At 31.8% G+C, this 19,804-nt stretch overlaps 1 protein-coding gene across 2 annotated transcripts in view; it reads right to left on the bottom strand.

Annotated features, from left to right (window-relative positions):
• Positions 1-439: 439 nt before the first annotated feature.
• SPTLC3_1 (serine palmitoyltransferase, long chain base subunit) overlaps positions 440-19,804 on the bottom strand; it is a 33,065-nt gene continuing 13,700 nt past the window's right edge. Inside the window, exons 3-7 of one of the 2 annotated variants that reach the window (XM_035732687.2) lie at positions 15,258-15,457; positions 10,660-11,016; positions 6,902-7,157; positions 5,178-5,445; positions 440-1,614 (exon numbers count right to left, since the gene is read on the bottom strand). In XM_035732687.2, the coding sequence (XP_035585991.2) occupies positions 5,182-5,445; positions 6,902-7,157; positions 10,660-11,016; positions 15,258-15,457 (1,077 nt within the window). In that variant the 3' untranslated portion in view covers positions 440-1,614; positions 5,178-5,181. Of the gene's footprint in view, positions 5,446-6,901; positions 11,017-15,257; positions 15,458-19,804 lie in introns of both variants that reach the window. The other variant, XM_051211173.1, reaches the window with a different exon arrangement.

The following is a 19,804-nucleotide window of genomic DNA, read 5'->3' on the forward strand; positions in this document are numbered from 1 at the left end:
GTAACAAACATTACCGACCATTTTAAGCTGTTTACTAATCACACGGAATTCAATTTTTATGTTTGTTGGAAATAGCAAAACTTGCAGGACAAAACGTCTGTTATTAGGTAACTCTGTAGCTTGGAATGTAACTCTGATTTTCACTTTATTGTTTCCACTAAAAGTAAAAAAGTAACATACCACCATGTTGCCACTTTGAATCCTAATTTTAATTTGAACTTCACAACAAATCTGTATAGTTCAAACTAACAAACTTCAACTGTCTGAACATTATAAGAAGTATAACCATTCTTCTTCTTCTTCTCATATCAGACGACCATTTATTCGAGTAATTGTTAACAAGTTGGACTAACACCATTTCGTACTCTCTTATTAGCCGATTCGATAGAAATATTCAAATGATATTGAATACATTCATCGTACAGAAGCAAAGCAGACAGGACAAATCAACCCATATATATATAAAGATGATAACAAGAACTGACACACTGACTGGACATGTATTACTTAGTTCCTTTCGCGATTTAGTGAGAAAACCTTCGATTATATTAATAATAACGTTAAAAATGCGGCGTAGTACTATATAAGTACTGAATGAATGAGACGATATAGATAGATAGAGGGATGACATAATCAAACCATACTTTCTGAAAAAATTTTAAATGAAAAGCAAACGACAAAAGTAATGAGGTATGAAGAGGTGCATTCAACAGAATCTATCACAGACCAATTAGAACATTTAAATATCATATGATATTTCAATCCTAATCAAAACAGATTCACGTAATAGAATCTGATTAATAAATCATATTCAAAACAATTAGTCCCTTGAATACATCTGGATAACGCAATGAAAAGACGAAGATTATTAGGACTACATGGTATATAATAATAATAATAAATCACAGCCAAATAGATGTTTAAAAATGGTTTTAAAAAAAGTAGTAATATTAACAACAAGTCTCAGTATTCACTACTTAAAAGAACCTAATTAAGAATACTGAGATTATGAAGATGATAGTAACGCCAAACTAAAATATGTAAAATATATATATTGAAAACTGCTACAATTTTAGCAAAAAAGAGATTCTATATTATTTCCGTACATAAAAAGTAAGAAAAAAAACAATGAATAAAAGTTCTTGTAGGGTAATGATTGAATAATAACAGTTTATATTACATTCTCTTGAGAGGTAATCATCATAAAAGTTAGACAGATACTCATTTACAAAAAGTAAGTACACACTTGAGTAGATCTGATCAATTCATGATATATATATATATATATATATATATATATATATATATATATAGAGAGAGAGAGAGAGAGAGGTGCAACCACTGAACAAACGTTTTCTTTTTTCTTTCTTTTCTTTTAAAAGAAAAGCAGTAATTGTCACAATAAAAATGTTACTCATAAGAAACAAGTATAGTAAAACTTAGTCGAGAAAAAAAAGACAAATATGATAGAAAAAGAAAAGATATTTTATACATTTGTTATTATTCCTGGGTTTTTTCTGATCAAACACTAATGTAATTATGAAAATGAAAGAAAAATCATTGGATCCTTTTATTTATGTATGATGTATATCAAACAACGTAGCATTTAACCTCCTGTTTTGAAAAAAAAATAAATTAAGCACAGAAAATAGATTTTAAAAAGTTATTCAATTCATTGTCATAGTTCTCAATAGTAAAAATGACTATCAATATAATTGATATGATATGATACTGTATTATATAGTTTTATCCTTTCGACTAAAATTAGTTTCCATAAATGAATTTGTAACATAACACTAGGATATTAACATTTTCAAAGAACAAATCGAGATTTATTTATTACAGGTTTCATCCTATCAATAAAATTAAATGTGGAAATAGAAAAAAAATGTATAACAAAGTAATTAAATATTATTGTGGTGTATGTTACGGATGTCGACAAATATGAGTAGCATTTATTCCCAACCGAAAGTGGAATGCTTGGTGGCAAAAGGTTGAGAAAATCGAAGAGAAGAGAACAAGAACAAAGAGTGATAAGTATAGAAACGAATGAACAACAAAATCTGAGACAATTGATGAATATTTTGCAAATAAACTATTTACTGTATAGTTTTCAGATTTTACTAAAAAATTCTGTAATTTTGTACTCAAATACATTTGGTTGTCTCCGCATGTGTTCACATTCACTACATTATTATTGATATGTACAGGATTAATATGAACTAATATTAAATCTTGATCGGGTGACTAATGAATGGTTATGATGTCGAATAAATAATTACTACAAGATAAGAACAAATGTTCAGCAAATACCTGTCTTTTTTTTACTTAAACAATATGCGTACATAAAAGATATTTAACACGAACATAAACATTATTTGAAGTTGTTCAATATATTTATACGATCGTAGCTTAAGAGTTCTTGATAATCATTTAACAGTTATTATTAATAACATTTACTTAATTCTTATCTCATGAAATACTGTCGGATATATAAATTGTAACGTTGTCAAGTTGTCGAAATTCTTATAATTCAACTGGTTTTTATTGCAATTCTTTAGTTGAACACATAGGCAGTAGATGTATTGATACAGCAGAATACATATGATCACCGTATGGATGATAAGTGAATCGGTAATCCATATTGTGTTCATCCTCCTATTTTTTTAAATTTTCAATATATCATATTTTCTTAGATAGAGAAGTATTAGTAATTGGATTACGTATGCTGCTGAGCAAGTGTTTTGTGGAAATTTATTGAGCCAACCTTCAACTAGAATATTAGAGATTTAATTCTTGGATTTACTGTTTCTTGTTACTTTTGTGCTACAGTAATAAGACTTAGGGTTGGAAGGGGATATTTCTGAAAATTTCATCACAGAACCACTGAAGAGATTGTAAAGGATTAGTTTGCTAAAAAAACTGACTGATTGTTTCTTCAGAAACCTTCCGTTATTTCAGCAATAAATGTAACAAGATAATTGTTAACTCTATACATAATCTTACGTATTTGAGCCACTTTATAAGTTTGTATCAACAATTTTCGAGTACGAGTTGAAATGAACAATAAGAGTTAGTAATAAATATATTTTTTGTTACATCCCAAGGAGTAAAAAAATTGTATTTCTAACGTTTCGTGACTTCATGTAAGAATCTTCTTCAGAATAAATAATCAACCGATTAAATTAACACAAGTCTGAATAGGATAAAGAAGACAATAAGAGTGTATTTGAGTAGCTTTATCATTCAGGAAGTGTGTTTTCACACAACACAACACATTCATAATTAAAACCCAACTGATATCACTGATAATAATTTTTAAAATAATATGTAAAAGATTATCGCTGATTATTATTGACTGTTTAACGGATATTGATTTAAGATAGAGACTATATATTCACAACGCAGCAATCGGAAATCGTTTAACGTACAAAGATATTGATTGTTTCTGCACTTGAAAATAACTGAAAGGTGCAGACGTTTTCATAGATCCAGTCGTTCAGCTTCTGAAACCAATAATCTTAAAGGCAAATAAATAATAACCTTTGACCAACCTAAACAGTAAAATCTCGTCTAAAGCTCTTTTACGATTGCTGCCGATCCCAAGCCAAGATAAAGGAGGGTTAGGCATACGGTTAGTAACTCTATGCCATAGAAAACAATTTTGCTACAAAAACCACTAACCAAAACAAATAATATAAACCATTTAAACTCTGTCCTCCGAGTTTAAAAAAGAATTATGATGCCTCATGAAGAAAGTTGAGATTCTTCGGAAGTCACGAGGCCCATGCTTTCTGTAACAACCAAACCAACAACTAATATGGATACATTGGCAGAAGAAGGTGATTACTTATCTGGACTCTTATTTTTAAATTGACTTAACAACAAGAGTAACAATTAATATAGGTAAACTCAATGTCTGGACAATGTGACAGACCGAAAGGATTACTCAAATAGCAACGGAAATTAGGAGATACAACTTGACAGTACTCAGAATCATTGAAACTCATCGGCCCAAAGCTGAACAGAAAAGGATAGATTCGGGAGAGATGCTGTTGTACTCTGATCACGAGGATGGAAATGCTCCGCACAATCATGGAGTTGCCCCGATGCTTTTCAATGAACCATGTAAAACACTCATAGGATGGGAATTTCATGGATCCAGAATCACCAAAGCACCCTTCAAAACATAGAAGGACGGGATCGCAATATTATCCAATGTTATGCACCAACTAATAATAGCAATGAAGACGATAAAGTTCAGTTTTATGAGAGGCTGCAATCGGTCGTAGTAAAATGATCGGGAAAGAACTTGACCATCCTGATGGTAGACTTAAACACCAAAGTCTGAATGGGCAACGCTGGATATGAAGATATCATGGGACAATATGGACTGACTGGGAGAAAGGAATGAGAATGTTGAGAGATTTGAAAATTTATGTGCACTCGACAAAACGTTTATATGTGGCATCATATTCCCCACAAGTGAATACACAAAGTTACAGATGACGTATCTCTTATATGCCATACACACCTACAAATGAAGGTGAAGACAATCTCTGCAGGCCTCAGCATACACAAGGGAATAAGCGAGTTCCTGAGATAAAACACAGAAAGCACCAACCCAATTACATTTGCGGAAATCACCAAGCTGCATCACGAGGCAAACCCTAACATGGAGTCCTCAAGGCAAAAAGAAAGGTGGAAGACAAAAGATTACATTGAACTGAGTAGTGAAGGGCAACATCAAAGGGATGAATAGCATTTGAAAACAACTGAGGAGGAGAGCTCAGGTTAGAGTTGGATGGGTAATCTTAATCGGCACCCTATGCTGTATAGGGAGGTAAAGGAGTAAGTAATCAAGTAAGTAACGTATACAGTAAAGAATTCCAAACAGCAATTCATCGAGATCTTAGTGATCAAATTGAGAAAAGATTAGCAGTGGATACAGGATAACAAAAATAACTTGACAAGAGAAAACAGAAAAGTTCAAAAATAAATTATTCGTCAAAGATTTACATTGCAATTATTGTTATTATATCCAATTGAAATAATTTGTTCTCCAGAAACAGTGATGAATCTCAATTGAAGTGATCTTGCGAAATATAAGTAGAACGAATATATTAAAAAAAATTGAGCGAGAAAATAATTAACAAAGTAACACTTTAAAAACTTACATAGCTAAAAATGTGTGTTAATCCCACATTTTTCGTTGGTATCTCTTTTTAAACAGCGTTTTCTCAGACTGATTGAATTACTTACAGTATCCGTATGAACTGATTTCTTAAGTAGTTTGTTAACTGATGGTTCAATATTTTTTAAGAAACCATTCGTATAACGATGACTTTTATCTTTGTATAAAATTTCTTTAGCCCATTCTGGAATCGGTTGCTTACTATAACAAATTCCTATTTCTTCAGAAACTTGCTCGATTATGTCTAATGCCTGAATAACAGAAATTTAAACATCAAAAAGCAAATATCATTTAATTTTGTAGTTAGAAATAAAACGCAATCCATATCGAGATCTGAAAACCATTAAGTTAGAACAATAAGTACTATCCGTAAATAATCATATACTGTTGACATAAATCAATTGTCATGCATGCTTTGTGATCACACTCCGAAGTCACACAGACTACCAACGATTACCAATCTTTATTTACGAGTTCCACCTTAAGCATTATCCCTTCGTGATGTCAGAAAACAAGGAGTTTCAACATCTCACACACTCCAACTAGTGTTCAACTTTATATTCATCTCCATCAAACTCTTTCCTTATTTCTCACTAGTTTTTCTGTCCTTGTTGACAACACATCTTCTTTGATCCAGTTGTCTTTTTCACGTTCAACCAATGTTAACGATTTGGGATAATGGAATGTTATCCATTTTCTGCTGGAATTTTTATTACACTACATATTGGAGCCTTCAATTTTTAGACCATGTATCAAATCAAACTATAGAGCTCATCAGTCAAAATTTTGAAATTTCGCTTCATTGATGCATTGTGTGTGTGTCTAAAACTCACATACAGGACCAACACACAGTCGTTCAATTGACCTCATATAACCAGTGCGGAAAGCTGCTCAAGTTACGAATTAAGTACACCTAGACACGTATGAATGTAGCACTAACTCCAGTAGCATAACATTCATGGACTATATTTTTGATTATAGTCACTTGTGAATGAATGGCTCTGTAAGAACTTAGAAACACATCATCACTTGTCTGTCATCCCTGTCCCCACTACCATCGAGTGCGGCTCAAAAGAATTAAAAATGAGATCTACAGACATCTGTTACCATCCTAAAGTTCTATGTTAGGAAAGCTTAGTGGGTTTTGGTAGCTTCTAATGAATTGTTGGGTTGCCTTGAACTCAGCGCAACCTTCTCAAACATGGTGATGAACAGAGGCAAACTAAAGGGTAGAATGACAAAAGTTTTCTCAAAGAGCGTAAACAGTTGTTTCCAGCGTTTATCAAGGAAATGGAGAGGACAGTAATAACAGATAACATTAGACAGCTTGTTTAAACTCATTCATGAAACTGGTAATACAAAGCCACTTGCAAGAGAAAGTATCTTTGAAAAAAACAACTAAGATTCGCTCTTGGACCAAATGATTATAATATTGCCATCTATCTACTCTCCAGTCATCTATTATCCACGAACATCCTGAATGAAAAATCGACATAGACCTCGTTTTTCAAAGTTTAATGAATAAAAATATGTAAGATCTATTAAGTTAATTCCAAGGATCTCTAAGAATGATAACTTGATATTATCAGTAAAGTTAACCGAGATATATAGTATAGCCATAGAGTCAAACATAACTTTAGCTGACTACTTTTGATCATGGATATCTATTATTAGTAGTTAGTGTAAAATAAATGAAAAAAAACTCACCCTGTCTAATAACTCTCGTGTATGTGCTGATGAAATGCAAAATCGTACCCTGGATAAAAGCAGAGTTGTAGCTGGAAAACCAACGACTACAGTTCCTAATCCTAATTCTAAACATCTACGCGAAAAGGCAACTAGTTTAGCTGGCATATAAACGATAACTGGTACAACAGGACTATCACGATTCCCATAAACAATTAAGCGCATTTCATGTAATCTTGCACGAAAATAACGTATATTCTCAGCTAAACATTTAATTCTGAAATGATAAAAAATAAAAACATAAGACCAAACAATTCAGAAACTATATGTGTAACTTTGAAAGAGTAAGTATTCAAACATGATTGCAAACAATGGCATCACATATTTAAAGTAATGCTTGTATTTCGATTTCGTTTTAGTGGTTAAGCTGTAACTTTTTATCAAATAACCTTAAGATTACAGCTTCAAACCCATGAAGAGAGGAAGTAAAGATCTACTAAGAAATGTCTATTTTATACAGGAACGATTTATGGAAATTTTGAATTTGGCCCCTATTGAAACTTCTACTTATGAGAATATGTTTTCGACCGAGCTGTTTTACGATCAAATGCCTGTTCTTGTTTGTGCTAATCTGATACTTTCTTAGAATTACATATCAACGTGTCGTAGATCTGATAAATTTAAGCAACTCAAACATTAGATACTCCGCGGACGATTCAACTGTAAATTCGACATCTACGGTTTACGACATCTCATTTAAATCTTGTTAATTGGTGAAATATGATTTTGGAATGAATATAATAAACATCTAAATACAATAAACATAGCATGCGGGTAGTGGTACGGTAATCCAGCCAATTAACGTTGGTAAATCCTTATTTAGTAAAGCCGGTGTAGAGTTTCTGGAATTGGTTTACATGTTTTCAAGGCTCACAAAACCATCACGTGGACGTGATTTCGTGGGAAATGGATACCCCTAAGTTTGCGCGCGGGCTTCGCACCATAGACAGGTATACGTTGTATGCATACCAGTAGCATACAAGTTTCCACCCATGTATCTCTTGTTACGCACTTAGTTACAATCACTGTGGGAGCAAATATGTTTTACATACATACTGGTAACATACTCTTTTTCACTCAACCTTCAATAGCATACATAAAGGTATATTCAAACAACTGAAATGGTAGACGGTTACCATTTCCTTCCAACGTATATGCTAAAACTGACTGTTTCTTACTCATTATATGCATACCACTAGTACGAAGACCTTTGTTCATGCACTTCGTGACATACACATAGGCATAAACACTCTCACTTCTCCCTAATATTTGCTGCCTCATATTTTTTATGTCTTCGAACTGTTGGTATAGGCCGCTGATTTCATTAGATTTAAAGCAGACATTTCAACTTGCGTTCCTTTTGCGAACCAGGTAACTACCCTTTGTATATACCTACATACATAACTACACAAGCCAATCTTCATGCAATTCATATACATAAGCATGCACATCATGTAACACACAAGGTTTGAGAGTGTCAATGTTGGATACCCAGATTTATCCAGTTTACAGCAGGATGGGGGACTAGTCTGATTTCCACCGACCGCCCAAGTTAGCTAGCAAGTTTACTCTTACTACCCAAAAGTAACACTTGTAGGCCTCAAATCTTAGTATACGGATACTTAAATTATAAGCTCAACTATTCACCAATGTACGTCAGTGAAACAAATTTTATCAGTTGTCAGATATTCTGTGCGGTTCAGGGGCAATTGTAAACATTTTACGTACACTAATTTCTCATAGTCTCAGTAATTTATCATATATACTAACTACAATAATCTTAATCAATAACCTCATTTGTTAATTACACATTTGAACGAGTTTGGTGATAGCACAGCGGATAGTCACTTTATTGTCTATGACTTGGTTACTCTCAGTACTTAAAATCCTGACATTAAACAATACACTTAAAGTTAAATTTGTATTCTGTTGTATAAATAAAAGTTTATAGTTTTCATCATATGACAGTGTTAATTCTTTTTAATATCATCTACAAAACAGTACTATATATTCGGATAAGAATTTAATGATTTTCGTGTCACTAGGGTTCTGTATGAGGTTTTAATATCATAGCTTTTTCATCGGTGAGGTTTACTAGTTATAAAAAATCAAGGATAAAAAGAAAGGGAACATGAGGTTTAAAGTTTTACTATTATACGTTTCGAAATATTAATTATGATTAAATTCGAATGAGATTATTCGCCAGTGAAATGCAGTCTTATTAACCGGCCAAAATTCATTAGAATCCTGAAACAAATTTTAAATATCTTCATCTCAATATGGAGTTGTGGATAAATCACTGATTTAGAATCTTATACTCGCCTTGAGGAGTTGAGCGTTAAGACTGAATGAAACGGGATATCGTGTTCTGATTTAATGATATTCGTTTAGAGTTCGTTTGTATTCAGTGAAGAATCCATTTTCATCTTCCCACTATTACAGGTATTTGTGATATTCAGTGACTAATTATCACATCTCAGTAATATCTGGACAAAAAGCAGTATATTTGGTTGATAGGTTATCGTATTTTTGTAAGGTGAATAAAATCTTCATCTGACATCAGTTTTTATCCTCTTCCTTCGACCACATGAATCTCAGTTTTTGTTATTTCAAATACCAGCTATCAGCTGCCAAAACATAGGGTCAAATAATCTATCTTCATATAAGAAATATACCATACGAACTTATTGCAAGGTTACTTATTTATTTCACACATCATCGTTAATTCTAATAAATATTTGAGTAGTTTATCAACATGATCTTCATTCCATGTATGTAGAAACAGTAGGCAAGCCCTAACTCGCAGTTCCCAAGATGAAAGGGAAAGAGGCAGACAAAAGAACACATTGAACCGGGAACTGGAAGGAGATATCAAAGGAATGAATAGCATTTAGAAACAGCTGAAAAGGAGAGCCTAAGTCAGAGTTGGTTGGAGAATCCTGGTCGGTGGCCTATGCTCTACAAGGAGTAACAGGTGTAACATATTGAACATATGTAGAAACAGTGAGTAAAACAAAGTACAAATAATCGTTTTCCAAGAATAATGTTTAGGTATTCAGCATTCATTCGTAACAAGAATATCAAAAATTCATTCGAAATTTAACCACAATCATTTAATCACGAGTTTATATTTTGTGTTTACGTAAAATATACTTCGTTTGCTAACCAACACATGCATACAAATATGCTAATGTTGGGATTGACTAAGAACCACCTAATGATGATTCAAGCATTACAAAAAGCTATATTTGTATGCTCATCAAAAGCTGAGCATAAAAGATAATAACTAACGTTTTCTGTTTAATGAACATAAAGAAGGTGGATAATAAGAAAATCATTTAGAGATATCAGTTTTCTCATGTACAATCACTAACATTTGATTAATTATGGAGACAGATTGTGTCACTTGTGAGCATTCTGTTATATACGATTTGGTTTACCTAAAGGGGACCTGTTTGTATGCTGAATTACTTACAAACCGTCAATTCACTATGGATAATGCAACAATATAGCTGCATATATTTGAGCTGAAGGTTTAATTTCAGCCGTTTTACCGATATAAGTATAATGTGAATGTATATAATGATATATTTAATTGCCCGCATTGATTATGTGAGGAAACAGTATTTTATTGAAATGTTTAGCAGAAATACTAAAACGTAAATTATGTTACAGTAACTAATAAATTTATGTACATAACAGTAATGTAATTAATTTACCTTCGTTCACCTTCACCAGGTACATCTTTTCCCATGATAATTTTTATGGATGATATAATTTGTTGAGCTAGTGGTGCTGGCATACTACAACCATATACAGTATTATACGACATCGAGCGAAGATAGTCAATTAACTTGCGATTTCCAGCTATGTATCCACCAGATGAACCGAAACTCTTCGTAAATGTACCCATTGAAATATCAATATCACGTGGATCAACACCAAAGTAATCAGCCACACCACGACCCATTTGACCTAATGCACCAATACTATGTGCCTCATCCAAATAAAGATAAGCATTATATTTCTTCTTTAAAGCGATTACTTCGGGAAGATGAAGAATACTTCCTTCCATACTGTGTAAATACACATACATAATGAAAAATATATATGAGCTAAGATTATAGCATTTGAATGAGAATTGAATTTAGTGTTTAAAATAATCGTCTTACAATGCTACTACAGAGAAACATGAGATCGGTAATTATTAAATACCCTTATAATAATAAGAAATGATTTGTAACTTAAATTGTTATTACTATTTTCTAGTGTTAGGGGTTTGTGAAGATTTTTAAATTTTATTGTTCGAAACACGTACGGACCTTAGTTAACAGCAAAGCTGTTTTATTCTACTTTGTGACTTCTGAAAATTGTGCATTTATGATCCCACCAAGTATCAAATCTAGGTCTTCCAAGTTTTGTAACAAACAATTAGCTTTTAATTGAGATCATGGACCGATTGATGTTAGACCACCTTTGGAAACCTGGAAGCACTGGATGGCCGTTTCGTCCTACTGTGGGACTCCTCAGCAGTGCAAATCCACGATCCCGCTCGCGGGATTCGGTCTCGCGCGCGAACACTTAACCTACTGGACCATTGAGCCGGCATCCAATGGTGATAGTGTCCAACATTAGCTTTTAGACTATTAAGTCAACATCAAATGACTTACAATTCTAACTTTCCGGTTTTTAATAGTTGTCTAAGATTAGTTTGTAATTCAAACTGTTAAATTCTTTTTCAATTGTATAAATAACAAACTGAATATTATGTTCATTAAGATTATACAGTTTATTAGACATAAGAACAGTATTATATATTGCTATTCTCATCGGTTCAATAAGAATTATATTCTACCAAATAAAGATTGTCACAGTAAAAAAAGTATAAAGTATATTCAATAGTCTCTCACATTCATTTACATTGATTAACAGTAATAACCATGATATTGTACTCTTTCTTAAGGAATCATTTTTTTACTGTATTTTTTGGTAAGTAATTTACATGTATTGAAAAATAATTTATTTTAATCAGTACAAATACATAAATAATTATAATTTAATATAATACTTGCTAGTTATTACCATTAAAAAAAGATATCAATAATGTTAAGATAACTCTCCTGATAAACCGTGTAAGATGAATGAAGAAAATGAATCCTTTTGGTGAATATTTCATGTAACCACGTACTTTTTAAACAGTCATTTAAGTAGTATAGCTTACAACTTCAATCTGCTTGGCAATTTTATTAATTTTTAATACTTGAAATCATGGGTCAACTGAAGCTAGAACACCATGGAAAACCTGGAAGCACTGGACGACCGTTTCGTCCGAGCATGGAACTCCTCAGCAGTGCGCATCCACGATCCAGCCCCCCGCGAGATTCGAACCCAGAACCTGCCAGTCTCGCGTGCGAGTGCTTAACCATTAGACCACTGGGTCGGCATCCAATGGTGTTAATGTCTAACTTCAACCAATCCACGAAATTGCGCCACCGTACACCATTGTCTTCAGTCAGCTGATATCTCACAACAGATCTGGTTGAACTTCACTGGTAACGGCTTCTCACTAGGACTCCAGGAAATACCTCTTGAAGTCAGTCACTAGCGGGCAGAAGATTATTATCAGAAGTGGTTTTGTGGAGATTTTAGTAATTTCAATAGTTGAAATCATGAGTCAACTGAATTATTTTTAGAAGCCATTTAAACTTTAATCTATATACACTTACGATACTTAGTTTAGATTAACTGAAAAAAATTATGGAAATACATTATACTGTGTAGGTTATCATAATAAACTATCCATTATATCATTTCTACTTCTAACTAGTCGTTCTATCCACCTACAATAGACTAAAATACTTCAAGTAAACAAGATAAATTGGATAATTATCTCAAAGGCAATATAATTCATAAAAACAAAGATTTATTTATCAGGCTACTAATTATTATGAAACTTTAGAAGGTTATACATAAATTCTAGAAAAATATCACATGTCTATGAACAACACAAAATGGATTGTACAAACAACTCCAATAGAATACATGTCAAGCACTATTCAATGATATTGGAAATTGTTTAGATCTAGAGATATTTAATAACAATTATTTCTAGTGGAATATTTATATTGAAGTACAAATTCAACTCAACGTAAAAAATCAGTCCGGGAATAAATAAGCAACAACAATGTAAAAAAACAATAAATATTGCGTCATTTTCGAATAATTGAAAATATATTAAGTTGTGTAATTTCATTAACAAATAAATAAGAGAAAATAGAAAAATGATTTAAAAAGCATTTTGAAATCAAAGAACAAACATGAGCACAGATTTATTAAATAATTTTTTTAATAATGTTATTTCATGAGATTAATAGCTTTCAGGATAATAATTGTAAGTTATCCAACTATATCACTTCAATGTACATTTGTGATGTATGCTACTTATGTTTGTCAACATAAGTAGTATGTAGCACCTATCAGAAGTGAAAAACCTGGCAGCAGAAGACTAAGAAGATCGAGTTGAAGAGAATGGAAGGGAAAATAGAAGGGAATTATGGACCGAAAGAATCATACAGAATGTAAAGGATAGATGATGGAAATTTGCAAATGAAGTATTCAGTGTATGATTCTCATATCTCATCAATCGACTCTGTAATGTATTTGAATATGCAATTTATTTAACAAGTTAGTGAGGATCTCTCCTTAAGGTTTTAAAGAGATCAAACGAAGTCAGTAAAAAATCGGCTTTATCAAATTTGGTTAGTAGTATTTCTGTAGACGGTAGAACTAGATCATTCAGAATAATTTATCAAATAGCTTTCATTTTCTCCAGAGAAGTTCAACTTGATTTTCTAAATATAGAGGAAGCTATGGGGATTCGAGCTAAAAACCCTAGTTTTTGTAATATCCATATCACTTACCTAGTCAGAAAAAACTTTATTGATATTTTTACTATTTTTTGATACTGTTTGTTTATTTCCCGTTGCCTCTTTTATACCTTTTCCTTACTCATGTATTTTTAGAAGTATTACGTGAAGATTATTCTCTTACGTTTGACCAACACTTATAACTTTAATATACTTGTTCATATTAACATGTTATTTTATCATTTGACTGATCACTATCATATCTATAATTAAATTGCAAATCGTACTGCATAAGTTCATTGGTTATATATATATATCGATTTTCAGGCTCAAATAAGATCAATTATCAAGCACAAAATGATGAAAAGATGTGTACTTATAGTACATTATTTAGCAATGTTTAAGAAAAATGAAAGGTCAGTTCATTTGTCATTCATCTTTTCAGCACTTATTGCTTATTAATTGATTCAATTTGAGTTCTAAAATTGTTAAATACAGTATGAATGGACACAAAGTGTTCCCGGTTGAATTTCTAGTCAGCCTGTCAGTGATCAAATCAAATAATAATGCAACAGTCGTCAATTCAATCATAAAATCAAATATATGAACTTAAGAATATATAGTATTAAAATGTTTCGTAACTAAGAAACACATTGAAACGATTGTTGATTTTCAAGAGTCGTTAACGTAATAATAGAATGAATTATGATAGAAATATCGTTTAAACTAGCTAAACAATATTGTGGTTCATTCATTTCAGGGGCGAGACCATAATCTGTGGACGAACTAATCAGATATTAAATAACAGATCCTGGACTTCGGCTCTAAATTCAATAATCTATTTGGCTAGATAGCGTTTTGGCATTTTATCTGATGTCAATTAGTAATGAAAACCCTAAACCTAATTCCTAATCATCAACTGTAAATCATAATCTTGATTCCTCACACTGGTTTATAACCCTCATTTAGTCATAGTTAGTGGATGGACATTCTCTAGGTCACTTTAATGTTGCTCAAAGGTCGTCCATAAATTATGGTCTCATCCATTTCATGTTGTATACCTCACTAAATTTCAATTTTGTAACCGTACAGTTTAACTAGTAATAAGCATCGACACAATCAAAATGATAATACAATACAAGTACAGAATCGTAAGGTAGGATATGAGCCACATTTACTGTATTCGGGCTAGAAATACTATTCAAACAAAAGTAGATATACTTGTCACGTGATATTATATGAAAAGTGTAAAGATAATGATTAGATAACAATTAAAATGAAAGTAGACTTGCTTCGTGATAGGAAATGAACGAGAGATAACATTTGTGTTATTGGGTTAATGCTTAAAAGAAACCGAGTAATTTAATAAAAATGAGCTTAAATTATTTTGGTTTTTTACATAGACAAACGGCACAGTTCAAGAAAAAAGCAAATTAACTACGAATATTTACCTGTATATACCTTCAACTACAACCAAGATCTTTTTATATGGTCTGTGGGTACGCGGACGACCATAAACAACAGAATCTTGCAGGATTTTTTCCAAATCTTCCATATCATTATGTTTAAAACGACGTATAGTTGCTCCCGACAATCGACATCCCAAGACTAGACTTGTATGATTTAATTCATCACTGACTACACAGCAATCCTAGGACAATCAATCGATAAGAACAAGTAAAAAAACTTGAACAAATTCAACAGTAAATACAATTTATCAATTTGATATATGTGCACACTCAGATGATCCACTTAATACGAACTAGTAATTTAAATCAATGTATTATGAATGTAGTTTCCTTGTAATTGAAAAGTATACCATAGTCTTACCTCAATCTCACGCGATTCTAGCCTCAAGGTTAAACCAGTCAGTCTATCGTGTCAAGGATTTAATCTAGATGGAGACAAGCTATCTTCTGTATATTGGTGGGTAGATAGATCAAGGACATAACAGATATCTTCACAATCATAAACTATTTAAGTTGAAACGAGGATAGGAATGAATGACTTAATACTGTGTTCATCATTTCGGAAACAATTAACCTAACCTTTTAAACCTCAAAACGAGTAAAGAGGAATTTATATTACGCTAAACAGTCTAATTTTTAGCACCTCAGAATCCATCCGATAAGTAATTCAAATATTAATAGTTAACATTTAATAAAAATTCAAGTGTGCCTTTTAACGTCAGTCAATTCCCAATAAACAGAAAATCTTTAATCAGTAATACTTAGTATCTTCTATGATAGTGTCTATATTAGTCAGATTCACTTCTTAATTAAATAGATAAGATGAAATAAAATTAAGAGCTTAGAAAATAATGCACAAATGGCAATTTAAACCCATTATGTAATTATGATATTTAAATATCACAGGTTGTAAGCAGCTGACGAGAACCTACGAAATAAAATGAATTCGTGCTATTCTGCTAGAATCTTTGTTCTTGCTCTTTTCAAAATGATAAAGGGAACTATGTGTATGAAACAAATAACTGAATTGAAAAAGTCATATTATTATGTAATTTACTGTATAGCTTATGTGTAATTGAATAAATATATATTTGTTTACACATAGACAATTAAAATGTCAATTAATTGATTCATTTCACTGTTTTTAATCAGTAAACAAATCAATAATATTCATATGAGCAACAAAAAAAGGTTAAACACTAGTGAGTGAAGTTAAAAATGTTTCCATTTTCTATAAGACAGAAAGCACCATTAAAACTAATATCAATTTATGTACAAAATGAGTTAAGAGAAACTAAAGAACATAAAATAATAATGATCGATAAACAAATGCATTGTCAACATTTATAAAAAGTAGTGTAGAATACTTAACAATGTACTTGTAATAATCTGGACAATTGTTATTAAACTTATAAAGATATTACATAGTAGTTTCATGGGTGTTCGGACACAAGTAACATTTTAATTTTGTAGATTCAAATAGGTATTATGATGGCTATCAGGACTCAGTAGCTAAGTGGATAACGCGATGGCGTTTGAAGCGAACGGTACTGAGTTCGAGTCCCATAGTGAACATCAACTCTGAGATGCAGGTACATCCAGTTGACGAGTCCCAAACAGGACGAAATGCGCGTCCTGGATTCCACTGCTAGCCACTATCCATCTTTGCTTATAATGCTTGTAAATTAAGGCAATATTGAGGCATACGCACAGTATGCACATATGCCAATAAGAGACTGATCAATTTCAGTCCTAAAGAAAACATCAATGGAAAGATTCAAGTAAAACAATATCAAGTGAATTAGGTATTATGATGTTTTAACGTTCGAATATGATGAATATATATAATGCCTATGTACACTTCATTTACTTAGTCAACTGAACTCAATAATTGTTTATGTGTAGTTAACTTATTAACCATTTAAGCAGCTTTAAACAAGCATGTTATCAATAACCTGTTCACAGAATCATGGTCTAATTATTAATCTTGTAAAAAGACATATGATGGTAACCTTATCCATAAATTAAAATAAAGATATACTAATATTATGAATAAAGTAAAGTAGTCAATAATCTAGTTTAGAAAGTTTTACTAAAAATGAAGGCATCATATATATATATATATATATATATATATATATATATATATATATATATTGAAGTCTCTAATGCTTGAACTCAAACGATTACAAATGAATATAGGGTCATACCTGTTACACATGATCATATGACTTTTTTCAACTACTAATACCCTTATCTTCGTGTTTCCATAATCTTTTTTTTTATGTCAACCGTTTCTTTTAAAATATATATCGATTGATTTTCAAGTTTTAATTTATTTTTAAATACACACAAAAGTGTTGCTTATGCTTATGGCCACTGAATCTTATCAAGTTTAATCATGTGATAGAGTTTAATAATGGGACACTTCTTATGGCATTATAAATGAAGATAAGTTAACTATTTAATGTCGTATGACATTGGTAAGTAAGTGACTTATTTCATTGTCTAATTCATTATAATTTTGTGAAGTTATACTCCTTTTTGAAATCAACCATTAAAATACAAACTTAAAATAGTACCATAAGTTACTAAGTATGAGTCAAGATTTTTATCAGGTGATTGTAAAAATACACCTACATTCTTATCATTAATTAACTTCTTTCAATAAATGGAATAAAAGTAAGCTCCAGTCGGTGACAGTATAAATAACTTGCAGTTATATTATTAAGTGTCGAAAATTATATATAACTAAAAGTCTTAAAATTGCTACCGATCAGTCATGGACAGTATAGAATTATGGATAAATTTACATTTATCCAAATTATCCTAAATTAGATCAACAGTCAGAAAGAGTTAACAAAGATGAAAACCAAAGCAAGTGAAACAACAATAGTAATAACACTACTTATTTTCTTTTCACCTTCTGCCACTTAAGCCAGCAATGTTCGTGTGGGTGGCCAGAGTAAGAGTATTCGTGACATACATCCCAACCACCTTAGCTGATAAAGAATCACAGTTTTAATGAACAGTATTCAACCTTAACCCCCTATATTCGACACCTAGCTCCAACACTATTCACCCCATGATTCCACCATATATCAGTCATACTCCAAAAACATCTACACATACTTTTTATTCTAGTAAGCCATGTTTCACAGAAGTAAAGGGAAATAAAAAAACAACTGAGTAGTTTATTCGTCTTTCGTTAGTTGTACGTCCATTTAATATACACTTGGTAATTTCATCACCATTGAATACACATGTGGTTAACTCTTCATAACGTACTGTTATTTGTTGTTCTGAGTTGGTTAACACCTAGTTCTTCCTAAATATTAAAGTTTGGTTGAACTACTCCTAAAAGTTTATCGACCTTATTATTCTTCTAGTTTGAGAGTGGACCACTAAATTATTTTGGGATATATTATTACTGACAGTTGATTTTACAATCCTAGTCTTGTATTAATTATCGGTATGATCTTTTCAGCTTTTTATTTGAGTCGTTTATTCATTACTGCTCACAATTATTGTGTAGGTGTTTTTCAGTCTGTGTTCAAGCTGCCTCTGAGACTCAACGTGTCCGGAGCTTGCTACGACGAGCTTAAATGCATTTAATAATCCAGTGGGAGCTATTTACATTTGCTATTTCTTCCTTAGCTCTCGATTCGAGTTTTCAACAAACAACTGTTATTTTTACCGCATTTCAGAAATTCCATTAGGTCACATGGATGGAATATGCATACAATGTTTTGTTAGGAGTAAAGTTCATTTTTTATGAGTTTCAAGACGTATTTCTATTTTAATTTTTGTGCGACCAATAAGGAGCAACGAGATACATACTTATACCACATTATAACCAGAGTCAAAAATATGTTATAAAAGTAAAGGCAGTTTACCATTTCTAATTATCACCCCTATCTATATTTTTAACGTGTGTTCCTAATCAAGTTGATGTTCAAAATTGATAGATCAAACATTGTCTTTCTTGTCCTCTAGAGACGAAACATACTGTAAATAAAAGATTATCTGACTGTAGTTCGTTACTTGTTTAATGGACTAAAATAATTGAAGTTCCACCTACATCCTTTAAGCTTCACCAAGCTTAACTACTTGAGCGTTAAAGCCAACTGTCATAATTACAACATCAAGATACTCAATCTTTAGTAAGAGGTCAGAAAAATTTCTTCGGAACTCATGTTTTAATTTTTCCAAGTTGCAGTAAGTAGGAATGTAGGCAGAGATTACTTAAGGGGTGATGGTGTGTATCCTCCTACTTTTAAGCTCTTACACCACCAGTCATTGGGACAGTTGATTAGTGATTACAGTCAAAATCCAGTTCACAAATTGCTTTTCTACTACTGAATTCAACGCTTTACCTACAAGTTCAAGAGCATAAGAAGTTGCCATTAAGTTTGGCAATACCTGATGCGCCAAGTGAGCTGATTCTGTGCGTCAACTACTTGAAGTTAACTAGATGATTGGGTATGAGTCCTGTTTGTAAGTTTCAAAGACATATCATAAACCAATGA

The sequence above is a fragment of the Schistosoma haematobium genome, chromosome 1 (genome assembly GCF_000699445.3).
Source record: "Schistosoma haematobium chromosome 1, whole genome shotgun sequence".
Lineage (NCBI taxonomy): Eukaryota > Metazoa > Platyhelminthes > Trematoda > Strigeidida > Schistosomatidae > Schistosoma > Schistosoma haematobium.